General features: G+C 42.2%; 1 protein-coding gene across 4 annotated transcripts in view; it reads left to right on the top strand.

Moving 5' to 3' along the window:
• The first annotated feature begins 24,296 nt into the window (after positions 1-24,296).
• The window catches only part of PCCA (propionyl-CoA carboxylase subunit alpha), a 271,230-nt gene continuing 269,487 nt past the window's right edge, over positions 24,297-26,039 (top strand). For all 4 annotated transcript variants that reach the window (XR_014949358.1, XR_014949359.1, XM_077781501.2 and 1 more), the window contains exon 1: positions 24,297-24,391. Coding sequence is in view for 1 of the 4 variants with exons in the window: in XM_021530256.3 (XP_021385931.1) it covers positions 24,338-24,391 (54 nt within the window). In the remaining 3 variants the exon portion in view is untranslated. The remainder of the gene's footprint in view (positions 24,392-26,039) is intronic.

Below are 26,039 nucleotides of genomic sequence, written 5' to 3' on the forward strand. Positions count from 1 at the left end.
TTTAATTCAATATTCTAGAATGGGAAAGACAAATAGAAACACCCCAGCAGAACTGTTTTCAAAGAATGTTTTCTATGAAATCTCAATGGTATTATGGGCATATCCCATTTGCTTGAGAATATTTACTTTTCAGTTGGTTATTTGAGAGTCTTTGATGTTTACTCAGCTGACCCATCCTGGTTTCTTGCCCTTTGCTGCCCGTAGGCACCTTTTGTCACTGCATGCCTACATGCTTTATATTCAGTTTCCATACAGATCAGAGTTGTCTCTTGGGCAAGCCAGACAAAATGAAACCTCCAGGTTTATTTCAGCTGATTTGAACTGCTGCCAAGGCAAGGGCCACACTGTCTCAGGGACTGAGTTTTAAAAATCTAGTAAAGAACAGAACACTCAATTACTATTTATTTCCAGAAGGTATTTTTGTGTCTCCTTACAGTTGGATTTTATGAAGACTCACCCCATCAAATTCTAGCCCCAAGCTGTGGTTTGGTTTTACACATGTCAGTGAGCCAGCTTTCCTTCTACCAAAAAAAAAAAAAAGAAAAAAGAAAAAAAAACAAGGTCCCTGATGATTTTGAATCTAGCATGATTGAGTGTTTGATTGTGATCATTGTGAAAGAGACCTGGAGTTTATAAATAAGTAGGCAATCAACTTTTTTTTTTAAAACTCTGTGCAAAATTATTCTTTGAGATATATCCTAATTCCTAGTCTGCTAAAGAAAACTGAATTTTAGGCTTCTGCACCTATAGAATTAACAGATTAACAAAAAAAATTCTTCAACCATTTCCTCCACGTAGATGTCCAAACCACACTGTATACCCTGAGAAGTGGTCTTGCTTGCTAGTTTTGTAAGCAGGTTTCAGTGAAGAAGCTAGGTACCAGCAGGGGATGAAGAGTGACCATCTTTCTCTCTCCAGGAGGTGATTTCATCAGGTCAGGATTAAGGAAAATAGCAGGGTAGGTTGGAGTATCTTGCAGGACTGTCAATCTAATATCTTCCAAGAACAGTACATTCCAACAAAACTATAAATAAGAAAAGATATGTGCTAACTGCAGCATATGAGCAGAAAACCTATTAGGAGTCTCTAGAAAAAGAAATCATCTATTTGGGAAAAGTAAAAAGCATATGCTTGAAGCTGTTATCATATAAACACGTGACTAGAACATGAGCTTTTCCAGGATGCAAATAAATTGACTAGTCACTCAACATAGTCTCTGTATACTGAAATTTAAAGTAATTAGAGGAGAATTGCTGGGCTTCATTCACAAATATTTTATCTTAATAACATTCGGGATATTTTCTGCATTTTCAGAGGTACTAGATTTCAGTTTGCTACAGTTAATGTAATAGAAAATTCTGTAGTCATTATTGACTGCAACTGCCAACATACAATTTGAGAATTAAAGTCCCATGTGGAAAACTGGTGATGGATATTGAAAGCAGTTTGTGCTCATACTCCACCTTATAACCAACAGTTAGAACGAGTTGGTTTTTGAGGATACACAAGGGATGTGGAAGCTGATTTCAGAGAAAACCAAACACTTGCAGACATAGCACCGTGTCTGCAATCAGTGGGTTGGTTTGTGAGTTCAGGCTGGTTTGGTCTGACAGGAACAGATAACTGGAACTGGAAGTTTATGACACCGGATTTGACAGTATGTGATGATATTCAGTATATCCTCCTGCATTAGCGTGACTGTCCATTCCTCATTAGGGTCAGAATGTTCTCATTAGTAAATTGGCTTGCATGATCCAAAAGTGCTTTCCCTGTGGACTGAAATGAAGTGCTGCCCTGGGGAGAAGGAGCATGGGGGTTACTAAGTCCCAACCCTCTCCGCTTAGTGCCCTTCAGCACTGTGCCGAGCACAGGCCAGCAAGATCTGAAGCACACCCTTGTCCCAGTGCCAGGCAGGGGTTTGGCCCTTCCACACAAAACAGCTTGGTGCTCTCTTTGCAGTTCAACATCCCTGTGATCTGTCCTTCTTTTCTTTTCTGCAAAGATACAGAGACTCAGTCTTACGACTCAAATTGCAGGGGACTCTAAAGAACTCTTGATGCAAGGGGAACCTGCCTGTTCCCATCACAGATGGTATCACCTGGTCATGGGGCTTAAAAGAGACCTAAACATATGTGTTTCCAGTGACACTGTGACTGGATCCTTTTGTCCTTGATTAAATTTTACCTGAAATTGTAATTGGAAAAGCATTAAATTTTTCTCGACAAGGAGATGGAGGCAGTGTTTGGCTGTGTCCTGCTGGTAGCCAGAGCTTGGTACATTCCCTTCCCACTTCCCAGGAACCTCTTGAGTGACCTGGCTTGAGTGTCCACAGACTAGCAGCATATAATGAGCACCGCTCCCCTGTCAACATTTCACTGTTCTGATCCCACATAAATTGCTGTGCTGTGACAGTTGATGGAAAAATTGAGCCTTTAGGAACAGAGTCAGGGTTCCCAAGCATGTAGTGCCATGAGCCTGTTTTGCTGTGTGGGGCTTCTCTTTGGAAACCCAAACCCACCTATACTGGAGAGGCACTCAGTCATCTCTCAGGAAGTCATCAGTCACTTCAAAGATGGAGATCCCCTCTAATGAATTAATAGAGCCTTTCCCCTCTGACATCAGCAGATTATCCCTGTGAAGGCACTGAACCCATGGAGTTGGGTTAAATCTTCCGCTTTCAATGATACTATTAACCTCAAAGGTATAATTTCTTTGGGAATATGTTTCAGGATTTTTTTTCTCCCAACATTTCTAAGGATTTTCAGTATTTCTTTCTTGTTATCTTATATTTGACTGTCTTTAAGGCAAACAAAATCCATTTTAATTTGTAGAAATTTATTTTAAAATTAATGAAATGCTACCCTGCTACAGAACCAGCTGTAGCTGCACTCAGGGGTATGAGCAGAGAGCAAAAGCAGCAGTCAGGGACATAGGTTGCCTTTCTTGCTGTGCTTTAAGGGGTAAACACTGCAGATAATCTAAATGCCTGATTCATGCAGAACAATTGTCAACCTTTGATAGAACTGACAAATAATATAATCCCCATGATTTATTGCAGTGATATCTTCTCAGTCTGCTGCTTTGAGGTTGAATGAGAGACCCCAATATGGAGTCTGGGGCCTCATGGCTGTATGGCACTTCCCATAGGACATGAAACGATGAACAAGAGAGCAGATTACCTGCTTTAGTGATGAAATATTTAAGCTTTAAGCTTTAAGGCCTTAGTCTCAATCCTACAGTCTCCATATTCCACATGCTTTCAGAAACATTGTTGAGAAAACACACATTTCTTGGAATCATAAGGCAATGAACACATAACCTGGCTCACACCTGAAATCTGACATATTGTATATACTTAGCTTGCTCATGCACAGCTTATACAGTAAACACATCAGCAAATGATTACTGGTGTCTATTATACTAAAGGTTGCCAATATTTTCAATTTAATCATCTCCTTTCCTGTTTTCATGTGATCAGTTTTCCTAGAAAAAAATTCTGTGGCTTTGAATTTCCTCTCTGTGGTTTTTTCCCTGAAATTATTTTCCTAAATCTTTTTTTTTTACAGTGCTCTTTCATCCATTTTTGAAGTGGTAATGGTTAAAAAAAAAAAAAAAGAAAACAGAAAAAAAATGGCTTGCACATAGACTAAACCTCCCAAACTATGAGAGTCACAGCAAAGTTAATGTGGACATAACCTGCACTGAGGACCAGTGTCCTCCAGTCAGGTTTTGATTAATTTTCCACTAATTTTGACTGTACTGTACTAGGAACCTTTCATTTTGGGAAATTTAACAGATTTGACTGGAAAGACAGATATTTCAACATAGGTTGTCCTCAGCCTGAAGCCTCCAGATATATTATGCTCATTAAGTGTCCCATTCCTTTGTCTGCATTTTTGTTTCTAAGAGGCAGAGCCTGTACCCTCTTTAGAATGAATAACTTGGAAAGAAAGAATTTACAAGCTCCACAAGTTTATTGGTTCCAGATTTCTTTCCTTTCCTTTTTTCCCCCTCCACACATAATTTGAGATGCCTTCCCCTTAAAAGTTTAGATAAATATGTTGAAAACATTAATACATCATAAAGGTCAAAAGATTAAGCATTCAAGAGTCAGCCAACCTCAATAATTATTGTAGCGATATTTATATGATCTATATCCATCTCAAAAGATGTTGTATCAAGGACAAACTTGTTGCAGCATTTCAATCTGAGTTGCCTGTAAGTTCATATCCTGTTTCATTCTTTGCTGAAACATAAACTAGGGAGAAAAGACATTACCACCTTACCAAAAATTAACATGAAACTCCTCTGATCTTCGTAGGTAAGACATGCATAACATTGAATAAACAGTGTGTTGTCACTGCATCCCTTGCATTTTTCAGGTATGCTTTCAGCCATCTAGAGACTTGAGTTCAGACAAAATGTCTATTACTTTTCACAGTGGCATAAATAATTTCAGAAAAATAAATTGACTGCTCCATATACAGCAAACTAAATTAATTATGGTTCAAGGGAAAAAAAAACCACAATAAAAACTTAACAAACCAATAATGATGCTACCTTATAACAGTGGCTGCTAATATATATATCTAGCTAACATTGTGTCTACAGATTAGTTCTGTTAATCTGAAACTCTGCACCAGTTGTATACACCAAGACAATCTCGGAGGGACTTTGTCATCACTTTCAATTTACAAGGATGGCTACTTTGCATTCTTCTCCTTTTAGGGACTTCAGGACAGCAATGTTGGGCCTGTTGTGAGGAATTAATTAATTTTCCCTATTGCACTGCAACTGTGGAGTCAGGCTGCAATGTTTTTGTTTTAAAGTGCAATTAAGCTCCATTTTCTGTCTCTAATCCTTATTTTCTAAGAAAGCCATGGTCAGGACTAATAAATGCTCAGTAGGGCTGTGGGTAAACCCTAAACTAACCTTTGTTTTGGGATGAATCTGAGATTAAAATTGCTCCATGTTTTCCTCACCCCTATACAGGACTAAATCCTGACTCCCAGTCTGCCTGAGAAAGCTCTGATGGAGAGCAGCAACAGCAGCAGGAGCCAGAAGATGGCCAAGAATCAGGAAGGCTGAAGAGTATTTATTTCAATGACAGACATCACCTGAGAGTTGTCATGGGTAGCACCATGAGAGATAGGTACTGGGATGTGATAGTAAAAACCTTCCTTTCCCTCTAAAAAAATACCCTGAACTTCTATTTTACAGCTAAGGGAAAAGCTACTTACTTTTTCCAAACACACCATGGAAGATGATGTTACTGAACAAACTTGGCTCAGATCATTTACAGGCACATTGGCCTTGCTTTAACCAACTCTGAGTATAAAAAATAGATTTTTGTCTTCTGCAGGACTTTTTGCTAGAATGCCCTGTTTTGAACAATGAGAAGCCAGTACAGCTTTTCAAGGTTTTGTATTTCCCAAATCCACAGCTGCAGTGCTAAGATATTATTTAACTGCAGCTTTTTGATTTTTCTAATGTCATCATTTGGATCTTCCAAGAACTATCTAACACTTTTCCCATATCTATTAGGAAAACAACTGCAGACCAGAGAACATTGCAGTATTTGGGTGTATTTTCCAAGATATTCACATTACTCATGAGTAAGGACTGAGAAAGGGGCATCTATCTCTTCTTCAACTCTGCTTATACCGGAATGGAATTACATTTCCTATCTGACTGTATGTTTTATTTCTTAATCACTTTTCCTCCTTCTCAACAATTACAAAAAGACAAAAGCAAGTGTAGCCTCTGTAGGAAAAAGACACACCTTTATCTATAGCAGGTTTTAAAGAAATGTTAATTTAATGAAATAATTTACAAAATAATAAATGAAACATAATGCATAACGCAGCTTGGACAATATTACTGTTAGAGAGGTCAATTATTCAACTATTCTCCCTTACAAATTTTATTGACATCTTCATCCTACCTTAAGAGGGTTGAAATGCATACATTCCACCTACAAAATCTACTGAAAGATGTAGTGAGGAAGTGAGGAGAACCAAAGAACCAAAAAAAAAAAAAAAAAAGATGATTAAAGAAAATCTAACTCTATCCCTTGGGGCAATTTCTAAGGAGGCAAGAGCTTCTTTCCTGCCAAGAACCAGTGTCTTCAAGGATCATGCAACACTTGGTGCCAAATGTTTTATGGCACCACACTCCAGCTGGCAATGGGTTTTGGACCGCAGCTTTGGCAGTGGGAGCAGGGTGAGCTGACTGCTGTGTTTCTGAATGTAGCATGGGTCTGATCTGACAACCCTGGTGTGTTACAGAAAGGCACCTTATTGCTTCCTGAGGGGCTTTCACAAGCAGATTAGGTGCCTGGCTGCATGGGGTGAAATATTTAAAATTAAACACTTATATTCAAAAGACAATCTACCCAGTGCCCAGTATTGGTCGGGGAGCTCCTCACAGCTGGGTGAGAAATTCTGTGCTTTAGTCCTCACCCCTCATTAGGCTTCAGCAGCCTGGTTTGCCCTGGATTGGGATTTTGAGTTTGTTTTCAGAGACAGTCTGACTGATGAGGGAGAAGTTTCAAGTGAGGTGGGCTGAGAGCTGCCGAAGGGTTGAGAGGTACAGCATGACTTTCCTGGGGAGCCTTGTAAGTGGAGAGCGGCTGAGCGGGGGCCACATCCTCTACCCCTGGATTGCAGCAGAGACAAGAATGCAAGAGTTATGAGGCCAGGAGGAAGGCAGGCAAGAAGAAACATCAAATAAAAACCTAGGGGGTAAGGCAGCCAGCCAGAAGAGAGAAGACACCTAGCCAAATATATAAATAATCCTGGGAAGCCAGAGTAGAAGTCAGTAATTCCCCAGCGCCTGAAAGCCTGTGGTTAAGGAGCTGAGACTGGATCTTCTGAGGCAAAGGATTGTCTATAGCCATGCCCTGCAGAAGACAGCCTCCAGCCTCCCTGACCACCTTGCACAGGGATCCGGATGAAGAATAAATTTTTACTGAAATCACATTTCTGTGCCATTTTTATCCCCAGTGCAACAGCACAGTAAATAATTCCAATCTGCCTTATTATACAGCCTACCTGACAAAGAAAGTCAAAATATATATATGAAGAAGCAGAGCTGAGAGAGTGAATTTAGTCTCCATACTGAGAGGTCCCAGACTCAGCAAACTTGGTGGGTTTTGTTTAACATGGTGTTATATAAGGAACCTACTCAGATAATAAGCTGGTGCATTAACATCTGAGAAGCTATAAACCATTGATAGCATAGTTCTCAAAAAAGCCTTATCATAGACACAATGAAGTTTTTGGTGAGAATGGTAACATAACACAAAGTAATAATTCTGGAAATGGGGGTGAGGTTTATTCCTTCTTTTCTTAAAGTAATCTGGATAAATGTCAGTATTTTATATATACCTCTAATAAATGGGTGCACCTAAACAAAATTATTCTTGGAAAGTTTGAAAACTCCACAGCTTGTAGCTCCAAAGAGCCAGTGGCTGTGGTCTTCATACCTTAGCCAGGTGTGTGCTGAAAGACAACCAAATGTTTACTTTTGAGCTATATTTCCACATTTCTGTAATGACATTTTGTCACAAAACCCAAAGAATGTTCACCCGAGAAAAAACGAACTGATTTATCTGCTGCAAGAAGGTGATATATGTCTGATTATCTGTCCCAAAAAAGAAGTGGAGGCAAAAATATTAAAATGGCAAGCCAATGCTCTCTAATTGGCAGGAATCTACTTTGTCACTGACATTGACAGAGTTTGCAAAACATATTAAGACATCAGATGTGTAAAGAACTAAGAAAAACACATTATAAGTGCATTTTATGGAACAAAGATCTTATTGCCATAATGCCTTTAAAAATTGTAATACTCTGAAAAGAAGAAATGTTGTAGATGCATTAACTTACACCCATAAGTTTTGAAATAAATTCAGGGACTTAGGCAAACTACAAAATATCTGTGAAACAACAGAAATAAATGTACTGGAAAAACAAAAAGCAAGCTGTAATTTTCTGCAATAATCCACTGCTTCACATGGGACACACTCTCTGAAGTTAATGGGAATTAAGGTGGATAAACTGAAGGATGTGGCCCAAATGTGATCTCCAGGGGGACCTACAAGAAGAAAAGGCCGTTTGTAAAGGAATCAGGCTTGAGACACACCCAAATAAAATGCTGCATAGTATACTTTTAAATTGATGTTCACTAAACAATAATGTATCACAGCATAAAAGCCATGATCTAGTCCAGTGAGATCTCACAAAGAGATGTGGCCCTTCACTCAATTTCCAGCTGAGTCAGAGCCCAGTGGGGCAGGGCAGGTAACACAGCACTGCCCCATGGACCTGAGGCCCCCATCAGTGTGGTCCTCAGGAGACACAACCATTCCCCACGCAGGAGACATCTGTGGCAGCTTGCCCTTTCTCAATGCAGAAGAAGAACAACAATTCCCTCTTCTGCCCAATTTTCAAGGATTGGTGGGTCAGTCTTATCTCAACCAATATCCCTTGGGTTATTCATAGATACTTTTCAATAAAGAAGTATTCTAACAAATTCTACCCTTTTAACTCCCAGCCCTTTATTCCATAGAACAGGATAAAAAACTGTTTACAATTTTTGTAGAGAGAAAAAAGAAGAATATTTTGCACTGTATTGAGACGCAAAGATTTCTGCATTGTCTTGATCAAAAATCCCATAAAATTTCCTTTGAGGGGACTGCAAGAAAGCAGATCTTTGAGTGGAATAGATCAGGAAGCCGTATGGAACAAAAGATGGTGATAACATGGGCTACAGCTTTGCTACATCAGCTGTAATAACTTATTATTGACATTTGGTCTCTGAAAACATATTTTCTTCTCCACTGCAGGCTAGAAGAGTGGACTACAGACAGTGTTTAATCAAAACTGGAGACAGAATGCTATTTCTTAAGTAAAGCCAGTAAGAACAGCTGAGGAAATAAAACATCCAGGTTTATAGAAAAGGGTGAACTCAATATTCTTTAAAATATGTCAAACCGATCTGTCAATTTCTCAGATAGAAGCCCTCAACCCATCAGAATCCATATAAAATTTAGGGTTTAGGAACTGAAGCTAGGAGGGATACAATTTTTGGCCCTTGTGAGGGTTTGATTCTCAGGTTATGAGCACCATGGCTTCAGATATAATGAAATGTATATATCACACCACTAGATGAAGTTTGGAGCAGAGAGTGAAAAAAAAAGGTGGAAAAGAAAAGAGACATCAAAGGAAACTTCAGTTCCACGTGGTAGAAAGCTATTTGGACACACAGAAACTGTATAGCCACATCTGTGAATATAAAAAGAACAGTGAAAAGGACAAATTTTCCTTTTTATTTTTAAACCCCTTGACCAGAACATACAGTTTGCATGGGAAACTGCAGTTGTTCTGGGTTTGTTATGTTGAAGTGAGAGTGAGGCTGGCTATCCCTGCTCCTCATTCTGGGTTGTTGCCAAAACCAGGTGTTCTGGTGATGCCTGGTGGGGTGCAGGAGGAGTGGGGCTGTCCCATGCGTGGGGTGGGGTGCTGCGTGGAGCCCAGGGCTGGCCATGACCCCTGATGGGTGCTGTCCCACGGGTGCCAAGAGCCCTTGACACTTTTGGGAACCAGTGAACCCAGGAGAAAAGCTCCCCATGGTGCTGGGCCCAGCCCTGGCCAGAGACAGTGCAGAGAAGTGGCTGAGATGGGGCATGGCTGAACCAAAAGAGAATCTTGTGCCTTGGGTGGAGGTGGTGTGCATGGAGGTCACTGGGAAGACTGCCAAGGAGAGCTGGGATTAAAGGTACCCTCAGAGAGCTGACACAGAAGTCTCAAGTCAAACCAGAAGCATTAGTCTGCTCAGGAATTTGAAGCATCCTGGTAAAGACAGTTTCACAGGAGGTTACTTGAGCAGAAATGTGCCCTGCTGTTGTCTTCTCCACTCAAGCACTTGCTAGTGCAGCACAGGAGATTATTTCTCATTATTTATTACTTCCCATTATTAGGAAAGCAGGATCTCTTACATCACTTCAAAGTTATAAATATACCACGGCAACACTAAAATAATGTAGGCAAATATTTCCTCACCAGCACAGCAATGCAGGCAAGCTTCAGTTTTTGCCTGGTTGCTCTGGTTCCTGGCCAGAGGACAGTCCACTGCAGCTGTGCAACCCAACACCCAATTCTATGTGCAGATTCCCACTTTCCGCTTTTGAAAACTCAGTCCAGATTTCCTTTCACTCTGGGGCTTCATGAGCTGGGGACGTGTTTTCAAATACCAAACACACTGACTGCATTTTGGAAGGGTCTCACTGTAAACACTCAATGAGCTTTTCCTGCAAACTTCATTGTTACAAAATTACAAATGACATGGAAATGAAAACAGGTCAAACCACATTACAAACATGCATTTTCTGTTAAGAATCCATTTCTCATGTATGAACTCATTTTTTGGGAAGTATGCCAAAGCATTGTTTTGAATTTATGTCTATCTCTACCAACATGGGATTACAAATACAAAAAAGATGCCAGAACTTATTGTAGGTAGAAGAATGCGGAAATAAGGACAAACTTTTGCTTGTCTGCTATACAATACTTTGTATATCTGTATATCTGTGTCTATTACTGGCTGTATGATACTCTGGACATTTTTAATTCAAATCCCTATGGAATGTGATAAAATGGATGGTATTATAAAATGCCAACAATCCAAGTAATACACATCCAACAGGTAAGAAAGATACCTTTACTGGCACAGTCATTAGCAAGGAGCCCTAACTAGAGGCTGGTAATGTCCTGCTCCTTGTAGGCACACATTCATCATCTGATTCAGTGTTGCACCATATGTCCATGAAGACCATGGCCTGATTACTTCCCTTCCTTCCTAGATTAAAAGTTTCTACTGTTCCACCTTCCAAACAGGACACTTAATGTTTGTTATGGAGCAGAAGTCCCTCATTGGCTCTGGACTATTTGTGAGTTTTAACTCCTTGTTATATATATACAGTCATTTATTCTAAAATGTCCCTAAATCCTAAAAAATATTTCACCTAAATATTATATGTGCCAGTAAAAGGACTAATATACTAAAAATATGCTTTCAGAAGCTGAAAACTACAAAGATGCCTGCTGATACATTTTTCCTGGGGATGCTTTAAGCAACTCAAGAGCAAATTTAATTAGGCTGTTGTAAATTGAATTACTCTACTGATAATCGTTGAGTTCTTGTTTCAGTGTAATTGGTATAACATTTTTTTTTGCCTTCCAAATAATTTTTTTGAAAATGGAACTATCATGACTACAAAAACTACCAGCAGAAGTAGAGAGGCAGGTGGAGTAATCAGACAGTCTAGTTATACATTATAAACTCCTGTGGAAGGAGAGGTTAGACTACAAGACACTACTTGTGTGATGACATTATTTGCAGAAGGCTGCTGTTGACACCATAACATTAAGCATGACTGAAGTAACCTTCCAAGTCTAATGTAAAAAGTTTCATTTCCCTTGAGATCAACTTCTAGAAGGGTGACGCTGTGGGATGCCTTGGGGACAATATCACTATTACAGTATCAGTCTCACTAGCACCTTTCTCAGATAAAAAATGCCTGCCTCTGTTGTTCAGAAAACTGATGCTAATAATCAGTAAATCACCAAATAGTAAATTAATCTAAGCAAAGCAACTGGTGCTGTGGTTTGAGACATAGAAGAGTTGTAGAACACACACCTGTCTCTTCCTACAACTGTAAAAGGGCTCTGTGCTGGACAGAAATCTCTCAGAGGGTAACGGAGAGATGGATTTGAGCCATGCTGCAGCACAAAGGGATGGAGTGGTGGAGGGTGTGGTGGCTGGGCCATCATGACACAGAGCTGTGTCCACTTCCAGGTGCAAACCAAGGAGCTGTGCTCTCACCTGCCTCTGCAGTTTCTCTGCTGCTCAGGTCTTCAAGGTGTGTGGGATCCATCCTGCAGTCCTCAGCCCCAAGCATGTCTGGGCTCAGGACTCACAGGATCACAGTGTTTGGTCCTCTAAGAGGAGATATTTTAAGAAAGGAGATGTTCTCTTGTGTTTATTGAAATACTGCTTTGCAGCATTTATTACACAGCTGCATGCACTATATCAAGCAAAATAATACAATAACTACTTTATGTAATACACAACAAGTAACAATTTGGTATTTCCTACAGGCTTTCTTGTCAAAACCTCTAGCTGATTTGTACTTTATATCCTCTCTTCGCAAAATAATGCCATGGTACTGGCCTGAGCTGTTTCTTGTAAGGATAAAACAGCTAGCATTTATATTATATTTTTAAATGTTACATGCTCTTTTGGTTAATAAGTCATGATCTCTATTAGAGAGTGCATGACAAAAAGTAGCTAATCTTCTACTGTACAAGAGTACTGCTGTGCACACCTGCTCAGTAAGCACCAAATATGTTTTATGTACTTCATAAAAGGATAATATTTTTATTTTAGCAACATTTTTTGCTTTGGCCACAGTGAGTTTTGCTTTATTATCCTGCTGATATTTTGATATTCATAAGCAAGTCTCAAAACAGTTTTAAAACCTGATTTAAAGGAGTAGTTCAGCAGTAGAAAACAACAGAGCCTCTGTCTACATATATCTTCTGCAGCATTCAGCCTCTTCCCTGAGGTGTTGGACTTCAGACACATTTTATTAACATTCTGGAGTTGTACCCTCCTGACTAACCAGCCATTAGCTGGCTCACTGATCCTTAACTGCAGATCACTTTCTCTCTTATATAGGCTGCATTTCCCTTAGGTTCCAAAATAATTAGTCTCCCGGCTATGGATGTGATTTCTGTTTAAAGGAAAGCAGAAGAAGCACCTCAGCCACTGCTGGCAAGCATCTTTATTCATGCTAAGCCCTTCTCTGGTTGATATTCACAGAGCACAAGATTCTAATTCTACTTAATAATTAGACTAATACCAGACATACTTACATTTGCCTTCCAGAGCAATTTTCGACACAGTAAGCATGCACAGAGCTCCCATAGCAACATGTTATTGTTAACCAAAGTTGTGTGCACAGCTCCATGTGCTAAAAATTCACCAAGAACCAATTCAGCTGTCAGATACACAGGGACAACTCCCACGAGATGTCAGTGGAAGGCTCAGAGGGCAGAACAACCTTATAAAAATATAATATTGTGTTATGATAATAATCACCCAAAGCTCTGCTAGGTCAATACTGTGAGCTGACCTGTTCTGGATCACAGAAATAAACCCCTGTGCTCTCTCTTTTGCCAGAGCTGAATCTAAGGGCATAGTCATTATAAAATATTTGAATATTGTTTGTTAAAATATGCTCTAGGTGCTATACCTGTATATTATGGAAGTATTGGTGCATCCTGATGAATTGGACTGCAAGCATCCCTTTGGAGAACCGAAATGGAAAAAACCCTGCTTTTTATGTCAGACTATTGAAAAAATACTGCAAGTGATGTCAGAGGGAGACAAGATAAGCTCAATTCAAATATTCACCAAATAAAATAATAAAAATATTTTCTTGCATAGCATATCCTGACCTCTTCATTTAGGAAAGGGAAAAAAAAGGCAATAAATTTCCTTTGCCTGAGGAGTCACTTTTGCATAGTCACAAAAATCCAGTGGACTTTCTCTAAGAATTTAAGAGTCACTATTTGATTTGATTTGTTTTGATTACCTTTTAATCATATTATGCCTTTTGGTTTGGCCTCCTATTTATTGAACATGTCAAAAGCAATCAGAGTTGTAATAGACTAAAGAAATCTTACAAAAAGAATAGATATCTAGTAAGTAACTTCTCATACTTCCTGCATTGCATGACTTTAGCAACTCTAGGAACATGTTTTAACTCAGCTTACTTGATATCATGAACCAATGAGAACAAACACAGTAAGTGGTAGGTCCCCATAGAAAGTACTTAGAGAATTCAGCTCCCCTGCACCCATACACAGAGGTATGAGAGCTATTCCTCTCTTCATGTTTGCATCTTCCTAAGGTGGGCAGGACTAGTCTCTCTCTGTCCCCTTGCCAAGACTCCTATGAGTGAGAGGCTCTGTGCTGCTGCAAGTCCAACTACATCTGCCATTTCTAGCTGCCTCCTTGTATCACAGTCAATCATAGCTGTAAAAGCTGAGATGCAGACATCTTACCTTACTTGTAAATACAGCAATGTAATGCATAATAGCAGCCTGACTTTTGCAAAAGTAACCTGGAAAATAACATTTTCATTTAGAGACACACTCAGTCCTCTGTCTTTCTCTGTACATGTGCATATACCAGGTCTGACACATCTACTTCATAAAAGGATTACTGGTTTTTCAGTCAAGCACATGAAGCCAAGGAGGGAGTCTTCTTAAATCCCTGGGAGGGGAGTATTTGGGAAATCTGCATATTTACTTTCTTTCCCCCTTTATTTTATTGGATTCCATCTTCCTTGATAAGTAATTTAAAAATGTACATTTCAGGCATTTACTTTGATCTGTTTTCCTGGTAATTAAATTGCCAGTCTTTAAATTGACAATTTAAAATAATCCTAATTAAGACAACTTCCCCAAACTTCAAATGCTGGTTTTGAATTCTAGTGTGAAGAGAATGAATAATGATTCTCTGAGTATTCACTTTAACACTGTCTACTTCGCCCACACAAGGAAATTAATTTTCTCACCTGTCATGTTCACTAAGGGCGCAATCCTGCAAATTCTTACTTCTTCAAGTCGGTCTTAGTCAGACAGCAATTCCCTAGAACTAATTACAAGATTTGCTCATCTGAATAAAGATGGCCTGGATAAGATCATTTGGATAAATGTGCAAGTATGTAAGTGCACTGTCTAAGCCTGTGCAATGAGCATTTCATACATACTTGATGCTTAAGAAGCTCTTCCTTGTGAAACAGTAACTGCAGTTCACATAGGAAGTAGAAATAAAGATTTTTACAGGTTGAAATAAAAATAATTAGCATGGACACATAGATATATGCAGTGAATTGTTTTCAATCTGTATCTGAGTAATTTATGATTGGATGATGTGACTGTAGAACATATATAAAAACCTGCAGTACTTTATTTTAACTAACTACAAACATCTTTGTGTATTGTGCTATTATGACACTTCCAACATTAAGACAGACACGAGCTTATGAGCAACTGTGACAGTAAGAAGAATATGAAAAATATGTAATTTGAATGCCCAACTACTAATAGTCTACAGAGGTTGTGAAACAATTTTACATTACTGTGTTTACCTCAGCCTTTTATATTTATATATTGGAATGCATATTGGAGGGTTTTAATTGTGAGGTTGTCAAAAGTAAAAGCACTTCTAGAAAACCAGGGGGAAAAAAAAAAGATTTAAAAGTCTTTTGTTCAAATGGAAATACAGAAAACAACATGTTGTTTAAGCAGAATTTTATTTTCTTCTACTCAAGTGATGAAGAGGCTATTGTAAAGAAAGGCTTTCATCTTATATATGCAGTAGTCCATCACAACATAATTACCCTAATTTGTATTCCACTGTAGAAATAGGCTTTTTCAGCTTAAACAAATTAAGCAACAATCACTAAGTGTACATGACCGGCATTCTTTCAAGTAACCTGTTATCAGCTCTGGCTACAGCTTTATCTTGATAAAATGGAAATCCTTTTTGATTTTCCTACTTTCCCAGCTCCTCCCCCCGCCCAGGATTATGCCAGTCAGATTGCCTAGAGAGGCACCAGGATTCACTGGCTGGAGAAAGGGATGGTGCATCCAGAGATTATTTCCTACAGCCTCACTAAATCGTTATGTGATCTGGGTCAAATCCTGACTGGCTTTGGGCTCCTATTCAGGAGAGAGCCTAAGTACACACTTAACTCTGCACATATGAATAACCTGGCCACTCTCAGAAGGTCTTTTAAACAGCTGCATGTGCTCCCTGCTGAATAGAGGCTGTTCTGCTGCTCTTTTCCTCTGGCTTTTGTAGATATTATGTGTCCTGAAGGATGACAGGACAAGCTCCATCTTTTTTTATATTGCTTGTCCTTCAGCTGTGTAACTATGGATATCCCTGCTGTTTGTACACATTCTTCTAAATGTTAATCTCACTCTGACCTGGTGGATCACTTTAGTGAGGCTTTGCCTTCATCACCTTCTCCTCCTCAGTTCCTCCAGGGATGACAAGGGTATCTTCCCCACTGCTGGACCTGGATGAGATAAAGTCTCACTGGTGCTCACTTTACAATGTATAGCTGTGGAAATGGCATCTGACTTCACGTGGGCTTGTTAAGATACTTTTATAAAAAAAAAAAAAAAAAAAAACCAACCAAAAAACCACACCAAAAAAGAGGAGAAATAAGGCCATTCCAGAGGTGGGGTAGGAGGATAGAGGTACTTGTCTGCTCATGAGGCAGTAGTTACCAGAATCTGGACATTTCCCCAGGGAATAAAATGATTTTCCTTCAGACCTAAAGGAGGCTGATCCACCACACAGAGACATTTTCAAATTTTCAAAGTAGGTAGCTCTCAGCAGGGATGAGATGAATGGGAAGAGAATGTACCTAGCTCCAAAGAGTGGGGACTATCTCTGCTTCTCCTGAAGTGCTGAAGAAACAGCACACTCGTTGTGATCTTCTCTGACACAGCTGAGATCAGCTGTCAGAAAGATGAGAATTAGAGGTGGCAGCTGGGGAATGCTACCTTCCCCAGAGTTTTCCCATATCCCTCTCTTTCCCAGCCATCCCTTGCAGACTTCCCTTTCTCCTACAATCCCTACAGACTGTCAGAGAGGAGCAATCTCAAGGCTGCTTCATGACGGAAAGTGAACTGAGGATGATCAGAGCACAGGCACGGCAGTGTTGAGTGAGCAGAGCAACAGTTTTAAAGGCAGCAGGTCTCATCAACAGTCCAGCAAGCTGAAATGGTGCTCCTGAACATGGGGAGAGGGTGTGGATTCATGAGGCTTCAGGGGAGGAGGTTGAAAAATGGGGTGAGTTTTCAGGGATCATGTCAGCGAGGAGCTGAGGGCGGACCCAGCCCAGGTGAGGCAGTCCCACAGCAGCCCAGTGGGGCTGTGACAGCAATAGGTCCCACTGACATCATCAGGCAGAGACAAGGTCATGAGCTGGGTTCAAGGTCAACCCAGAAAATCTGAACAATAATTCAGGAACAGGCAGCTCAGAGCAGGCCTAATGAGCCAGACCTGAGCTAGAAAGAGGTAACTGAGCGGATGATATGGGTGCAGTGAGGCTGACCGGGACAATTAGGGCCACATCACAGCCTTATCCAGTCACCAATATGGACCATGGATTGAATGGAGAAGTACCCTCTTTTTCTTAGAAAAGGCAGAGAGAGAGAGAGCAAGTAGTGGTTGTAGCACTCCTCCCTCAGTGTTTAATAACTTATTTGTGCTCAGAAGTTCCTGAAATTAATACCTCAAAATCTGGTCTTTGTTAACTCCACTACCCTTTGAACTACCAAAATCCAGCACTTCCTAGCACCTTATGGTGAATGCATTGTCCTCCCTTGTCATCACTGGATCCAAGAAAGAATATGAAACTATGGGCATTAGGAAATTCATACGAGAAAAGTTGTAAAGACTTAGGGGGTTTAAATAGACTTCACAGGCAAAGTAAGGACCTGCCAGGATTATCCTCATGCTTGATATTAGGATTATCACCCATGTGTCATATGTTGTGCCATATACAGAAGATAGTACTCGTTCTCAGGAAAATGGGATGGGAAAATCCCACACAATAGAGACCCCTTTGTGTCAGAGAGCTGTGACTAAGTGAATCTGCTGCTTGACCTTGAGATTCAACCTTCTTGAACTCCTTTTTTACAAGTCTGAAATTTCCAGTGTATCCATCAGAAATAGGAAGAGATGGGTAAGAACATATGTCTTCGCTGCAATAGCAAGACAAGTTGTAACCCACTGGAGATGGTTTCAACTGCCAGTTCTGGCTGCCACTATCAGGAACAGAGCTGAGCAAATACTTTCTCGCATGCCTGCTCCCCTTTCCTCCCTCAGTGTTTAATTTCCATCTCTGTAGTCAGGGATATGGCTGCACTATGTACCCAAGAAGAAAGCTTCTTTTCCTTTTGATCAAACCAACCTGCCTTTCTTGCTTCAAGCTTTCATGCCATAGCTGGAATCCAAATAAATGATGTAGCCCTGTTGAATTTATTGCCTCATTTTAAGGAATTCCATCATCTCCTTTAGCCTGTCCATGCCCAGAAGTAGCAAATTCTAAAAGCAATCTTAAATTTAAATGTACCATTCTGTTTACTGAGCAGTGAACCTTCAGGCAATAAATACTACAGCAGGAATTCACCAGGACTCTGTTAGGGCTTGACAGCCCCGACAGCCATTGCACTAATCTTTGTTAGTACTGACAACATGCGTTTTTTTTTTTTCAACCAAATGAATTACAAATTTGTTTTTAATCTTTGGGGTTACTCCTAATGCCTTAGAAAGGATCTAAAGCTGTTTAAAACTGTATTCACATTACAAGCAGGCAGTAAATGTCAGACTACTAGGCAAGTCCATTGTCACTCAACATGAACAGAGAAGCACACAGAACCACAGACAAGCAACTCAGCAAAACTTTTGTCCATGAACTAGAGTTCTTTAATGCATTTCACACACAACAAGTGCTCTGGACCTCTCTGGTTTTAAAAGTCACTTCTCTGGTTCCCAGACAGATGACCTGCCCATCATGCAGAACTTCTAGAGGCATCATGCAGGTGCTAAAGAGCAATCCTAGCAATCATATGATTGTGTTAACTTTTCCTTGGTCCTACAAGTGTTATAGTTCCAGCAGTTGGTCAGCAAGGTTCCAAGCAAAAGCTAATTTCTATACAATGGGGCGAATAACTATGAGCTCATATTTGCTCAGAACTTGTAGAGCCATCATTGTTATCCTGGTTTTTTAACACCCTTGTCTCAAGGCTCCTGAGGAGGAAATAAGACCTTTACATTGGCACGGTCTGAGTTCTCCCCAGACTACGATCTCTTTCAGTATTTCATTAAGATGGCATTTACTTCCAGGCTATACTGGAATACACTTTTTGGTTCTTTTTGGCTTCTTTCTGTGAATTTCAGATTTTCATCCTTTTCCTCCTTAAAGAACTCTCTGGATCTCTGCTACTTTGATGCAGTCTTGCAGAGCCCTTCAGTCCACTAAATCAAAGAAAAAACACAATTCCCACAGAGACATCACTTCTCGGTGTCAAAGCAGTTGAAATTCCTGTGCTAATCTTGTAAGAAATTTCATTAAGTCGTATCACTTCATCACATCCAAGTGTGATGCCTTCCTGAAATGTGGCATTTAAGGGTGCATCTCACAATCTGCTTGGAATTATCTGATAGGTGCTTTGCTTCCCAGTCTTTGCCTGCCCTCCCTGCTGCAGGATCTGTGCAGACTACAGCTAGGCATGAAGCTGGCAGAGCTTAACTCCTAGTTTTTACATCATGCTTCTAAAATCCTGAGGATGTGAGAAGGTTAAAAGTTGTGTTTGATCCAAATCATTAGAGTGGAGGAAGCCAGACATGGTCCCCAAGACAAAAGGACTCGCTCTGCTAATGTGTGAGCTCCTTTCTGCATTTCTCCCCATCCAGCCCTGTGTTGCAGTGAGAAACTTTGACAGGATGTTGGGGCACTGAATGCATGAATGACCTTTAAAGTCCCTGATCAGCCTCACCTGGGGTGTTCACCTACATCCTGGGACATCCATTCCAGCTCAGGTCTGAGCCTTCAGCCTTGCTTCAAGCTATATTGTTGGAGGTGTATTTGTCTCCAGTCTCTGTTCCTGTCTCCTGGCTGAACTTTACTGTCACTGCTTTGTGTTCAGCCCTGCCTCTTGCTGCTCCACCTGAGAGGAATTCCAGGATAGACCTCCACCCAAGTCATCACCTTGCCTTCAGCAGTCTGGGACTGTTCATGGACCACAATACCAGCTCCCAGGTCTGCCCACCCTGTTCAGATCCTACAAGACTGTGCCCTGCAGAGGAGGGCTCCCTGAGTCACCCCTGCCTAGGCTTTGAGGCTTCTCTGGGGTGGCTGGGGCCAGTCTGTGATGCCCCCACAGAATTGTAGGGACTGAATCGCTGGTGTGGGTGGAATGGGTGTGGGGTCTGTGACCAGCAGTAGGAAATGAGTTGCTGAAGCTGTCAGTGGGGTTGAGCAAGCATTGGACAACCCAAATTTCCCTCCTAAACTGAACTCTCCTCTTAAATTATGTGGTTGCAGAGGATAAGGTTGTCTCTGGGGGCCAAGGGGATCACAGAACAAGGGAAACCTGGTGTGGGGATTCACCATCCTCTGCCTGGCTTGGAGACACTACGCCTGAAGCCAGGTAGAGGATGAGGTCAAGCCCTTCTAAGAATGGACTAGTGGTGCTTGAATGCCTCTGAGAAGCTTCTGAGGCCAGGGAAGTTCAGGATGTTACTGAGGAGACCTGAAGGCTGGGGAAGTTGAATGATGATGCCTAGGTGGTTTGTGTTCCTGGAGAAAGACAGACCACATGGTATGCAAAGCTTCAAGCTACCCCTGAGGCCAGGAGGGTAATTTGAGGATCAAGTCAGCTCTGAAGTGTGTGTTTATGTGGTAGGGTCAACCTTGAGGGGCCTTGGAAGGGGAAGAGTGTTCCTGCCACCTCCAGAGCCAGAGAGCCACACCATACTCCAAAGCCTGAGCAGCTGGGCATGGGGTTGAAATTAGGGTGCCCCAGATGGGTAGGGAGCTCTTAGCTTGCACCCTCTCCTGACCTCCCCTGTCTGTGGCTGGGCTTTGGGGTTTCTCTGGGGTGCCTGAAAACCCTTCCAGCTCTTGACTCTCTTAGGTGAATCTGGCATGAGGGATCTTTCCTCCTAGTCAAGGTTTTTCTGTAGGTACACAGCAGAGAGATGTAGGGAGATATTGACCACTCTGATTCTAAGGCTGAATTTCTGTCTCTTGCAGAGTGTTGAGCAGAATGCTGATAGAAGGAAAGGCTGTTTACAGAATATATAACAGATACTTCAAAGAGTTTTTCTAGCTTTGAGTTCTTCAGGCACAGGCTTTTGTGCATAAGGCATTTCATGTTCAGTAAACCTGATACAATATATTCCCTATTAGATGAAGGATTGCAATTGCTCCAGTTTTCTCTCTGGGCTGCAGCTTAAGATTTAGGTGATGATACAACAACCTATGATTTCTGTCTGAATTTGGGGTTATGTTAGAAGATGAAGGTAACTCTCTGCTCTAATGAAAGGATCAAAGAAATTCTTAGTACTCAATGCTGCAGTTCTCTAGGACCCCATCAAAATTATGAGAGAATAAATTGCACAGTGTTCCAGTATCTTATAAACCTGCTTAACTTTCTGCATGTCAACAGCTTCACTAACTGAGACAGGAGCGTATATTGAGTTATGGCATTACAAATGTACTTACAGGCATGCAGAACAACAATCTTTGTTTTTATCCAAACTCATATATCCTTTAATTATTCTAGATATTTTAGTTTTGCAATTTAATTTCTACAATTTCTTTAGCAGTGATGATGTATGTTAAATTCTCTTTTTTTTGAATGTTCAATAGTAATTGTGTATGATCTTGATCCACTACGTATCTTCCTTTCCTACAGAAACAAAATTTTATATTTCATGTGCATTACCCATTACAAAACGGAATAAGCAAAAAGACTGCTAGTAGAAATATGTCAGTCAGATCAAATCATACTAAAAGCAGAAAACTTAATGTGCAGAGAGATTAGAATTTTTTTCTTTTTTGCCCCAGTCCCTTCGACTTGTGAGGAGCCTTAGCTTCACTTGGAAACAGTCTTGCATTAGGCCATTTCTCATCAAGTCTTTATGCACCCAGCTGGCAATGTCTGTGTGTAATCCCAGACAGTTTCCCTTTGCAGCTGTGGGGGGCCTCCTTTGATGCGCCTCTGTAGGTGGCTGCCGATCCCTCAGCTGGGGCTGGCAAACAGAATCTCCTCTGTAGAGGAAAAGAAAACACCCTGGTGATGCCATGCGACTGTTTGCTTTATGCGTGCAGGAGGAACTGACGTCAGGTGCCTCAGGATATTGTTCTGAGGCAGTAACACCATGCTGTGGTGTGAGTCTCTGTGCATCTGATATCCTAACCCAGTGCCTCTGGTGAATGTGCTCGGTCCACCTCCCTTCTGCTCTTGGTCTCTTTTACTTTCAAGGCTCTCCACGTCTACTGAAAAAAAAATCCGCAGGGCCTGCTTGTGACTATCAGCTGAAAATACGGCGACCTGCTGTAGACACATTAAAAAGAGTTTTCTTGCATTGTTCCTACCTGTGTGGTTTTAGGCATTGTTAAAAGCAGCAGAGCAAACGCATAAGTGTGCAACAGAGGGGAACCATTGCTGATTTCATTTTTGCTACTTGCTTGGGAGGAAAGGGAGAGAAGTTATTTCACGAATCTTTGGTATGTAGCAGAATTCACAGAATGGTTAAGGTTAGAAGGGACCATTGGATGTCTTCTAGTCCAAACTCCTTGCTAAGGCAGGGACCCTTACAGGATGTTACTCAGGATTGATTCCAGATGGCTTTTGAGTAACTCCAGGGAAGGAGACTCTGCAACAACTCTGGGGATTTTCTTCCAAAGTTCAGTCACCCTCACAGTAAAGAAGATCTTCCTCGTGTTCAGGTGGAACTTTCTGTGTTTTAGCTTCTCATCTTATTGACCAGCACCACTGAGAAGATACTAGCTTCATCCTCTTGACATTGTTCAGTTTGAATGTAAATATTAACACAAAAGGTTTAAAAAGTGATGCCAAACAATAAAACTAGGCCAAAAATTTCAATATTATGCATAAATGTGAGGGGCTTGTGCTTTGCTGAGGGGACCATGCAGCTAGTGTTCTACAAAAATGTCTATGTTCGGGTGAACCCAGTTGCCCAGGAGGTTCTGCCCTCCTCTGGTATCTCCCTGCAGCATGGGAATATGCAGAATGTGATTGTACATATAGTATGTATAGCCTGAGAGAATTTACTGAGAGCTATAAAAGTAGAAAATGTAAGGGTTGTTATGTAATGATGTGTGAATTGAGGCAGTGACATAACCTGGTACAACTTGCACTTACATAATCATCTGGCTGTATGGGAACCACCTTCTTACCTGCCCAAGGACCTAGACTGTTCTAAAGTCTGAGGAGGTTATTCCTAATCTAAATGTGTGTATTGCTCATATACATTTCCCTTATGGATGTATTTTTTTTTTGTTGTTGTCTTCTGACCCTGTTGGGAGGTGTTTGTAAAGCATGTCTTGGGTTAACTGCAAACTATGACTTACTCCCTTTTCTTAACGGAGAATAATTTTCTCTTAGAAAATATAGTCTTGATCTGCTACTGTCATAAGGATGAAAAGGAGGCTCGGGTCTACCCTCATCTCTCACATCATCATTGTAGGGAAAAAATCATAGAAATAATGCTATTTGAAGGAAAAAACTCTCTTATTCCTATTCTTTGTGAACACTCATTTGGATATCTTGGATTGTGTCTTTTCTATGCTTCAGTGCTGTGGGCAGTTTATGCCTCTGTTGCATTTTAACAGATGTCTGAGACGATAACAGGCATTCTCACCATGGTAAAACCTTTACAGCATTTCTTGGGATGACAATTTACTTGGGCTCGGCACTGCTCTGTCATGTCCACCAGCTGAGATCCAGCACACCTGCAGCAGAGGACCCGGACCCAGCTGCCAGCTCATTTCAGAAGGAGCTGACTCGGAGTTTCTCATTGCTAGGAAGCCAAGCAGCAAGTATTTCCTGCAGGTAAAGTGAAGCAGAGGATGATCAGCATCTCTCGTGCCGACCGTGCTTGTGCTTCTTAGGGCAGGTGCACAGGAGCAGGCAGCCCCGTATGCTCAGGATAACGGCACGAAGCGGTGTCAGGGGACGTTTGGGCTGGATATTAGGAAAAGGTTCTGCACCCAGAGGGTGGCTGGGCTGGAACAGGCTGCCCAGGGCCGAGGTCACGGCGCCAGGCCGGCAGGGTTCAAGGAGCGTTCGGACAATGCTCTCGGGCACGCGGTGTGCGTGCCTCGGGGGCTGTCCTGTGCGGGGCCAGCAGCTGCCCCGGGTGACCCTGCGGGTCCCGTCCAGCCGGGGCTGCTGGGCGGCTCCCTGCGCGCTCACAGCGCGCGCTCCCGCCGCCGTCAGCCCCACGCGCCGGGCGCGCGCGCGACGCCGCCGCAGCCGCGCCCGGGGCGGCACGCGCAAGCGCGACCCCGAGGGGCACGTGCGGCGCGCGGCGGGCCCCTCGCGCGCCTCCCCGCCCCCGGCGGGCGGGCGCGCGCCGGGATTGGCTGCGCGCGGCCCGGCCCCGGCGGCGCGGGTGAAAGGGCGGCCGGGCAGCGGCGGCCGCGGACATGGCGGCGGCTCCGCTCCTGCGCTGCGGCGGCCGGCGGGCGCGGCTGCCGGGGGTGAGCGGCGCCTTGGGGCCGGCACGCGAGTGACGGCGGCCTGGGGGCACCGGGCTGCGGGTGGGGGAGGCTCCCCGGGGATGGAGGGGGCTGTTCTGTGTGCGGAAGGGCGGGGGGTGGATGGTGTCTCCCCCGAGGAGCTTCCCCGTGTGAGCGGCTCCGGGGTGAGCGGCTCCGGGGAGCGCTGCGTGTGCCGGGCCGCGGCCCCGGCCGCGCGGCCGGGGGCGGTCGGCGAGTGCCGGCCGGGAGCAGCGGCTGCGAAACCTGGCTCCTCGCTTCTGTGCCTGGGGCTCCCGGCATCCGAGAGGCCCTTCCTTCCCGTGTCCCCTCGGCGTGTTACCAGGAGACTGTGATTTTTTTTGTTTTTAATTACTTTTCTGCTGATGAGCCGGGTGATGATACTTTAGGATGGTGGAGTCAGCGTCCCCGGCGGTGTTCATTGAAGGAGTGCCGTGGTGGAGTTGACGTGATGGTGTTTGGCCATAGGTTTGGCTCGATGATCTCAGAAGTCTTTTTTGACCTGATTGATTCTGAGGTTCTGTGAGTTCAGCTTCCTTCTGCCCTTTCCCTCTGCTAAACATAAGCTTATGAAAACTCTGGGCTAGAGGTTAATTTTTTTGCTGGTTTTAGTTGTAAAATATTAGCTAGCAGAGAAAGGCGTTCTCTTCCCCTCCCATTCCCCCCACCTCCCCCTTTACCCCAGATACTTATAGTGCTTTCAGGTGTTCCTTAAAGCTTCACTGTGATTTTGTATTTTCTTGCTTTTTCTGGAAAGGCAATACACTCATTGCAGAACCATAGCAATATTTTTGATGAAGGCCTGAAATTATCTAGAAAACCTTATTCCATAGGCTGTGTATTAACTTCCCTGAGGCACCTGCTGTGTTTTCATCTGTGTTGCTTCTACAGATTGTATTAAGAGAAAGATACTGTTTTATATAAGAACAAACAGCATTTCCACATTGTGTTGTGTAACAGTTGAATGACACTGAAGTTAGTTTCTTTATGGGAAAGGTAGTGCAACTTCTAATTGTTTACTGTAGAAAGAATTTATGCTTTTTAATTTTTTTCCTGAAAAGGAAAAATTTGTGTAGCATTCCAGTGGGGAAGAGTGCAATGAATTGTAGGAAATGTTTTACCCAGTGCACCCCTGAGGCTGTGGGATGGGCTTCTTTCTAGAAATGTTGCCTCATAGCAATAGGGTAAGGAACTCCTCCCCTGTTCCTAGGAATCATGTAAAAGAGGTGGTTTCTGTGGGCAGGGAATTTTGAAAACGGATTAAAGAGGAAAAGGGCATGTGTTTTACCTAAGTATCTTTCTTTAGGAAATATATGTAGTAAACTTGTTTTCCTGTGAAGTTGTATGTAAGAGAATCTTTTTGAAAATTGAAGTTGTTTAACTGGAAATGACTTCACATTAACAGGGAGCCCATCCTATTTGATATCTTTGTTTTTTGGTAGCCATGAGGGTGTGTATATAGATGGGGAAGGCTTCTCCTCTTCCTACTAAGTAGTTCTAAGCCTGATGTCAGTCTTTTGGAGACTGTAAAATGCCTGCTTTGTTTACTTCTCTCTGGCATCTCAAGGGTCTTGTCTGACAGCACCAGTGCATGCAGTACTGCAAATGTTGCATTTGTGGCGCCTCTGTA

Source organism: Lonchura striata, chromosome 1 (assembly GCF_050655825.1).
Source record: "Lonchura striata isolate lonStrDom1 chromosome 1, ASM5065582v1, whole genome shotgun sequence".
NCBI lineage: Eukaryota > Metazoa > Chordata > Aves > Passeriformes > Estrildidae > Lonchura > Lonchura striata.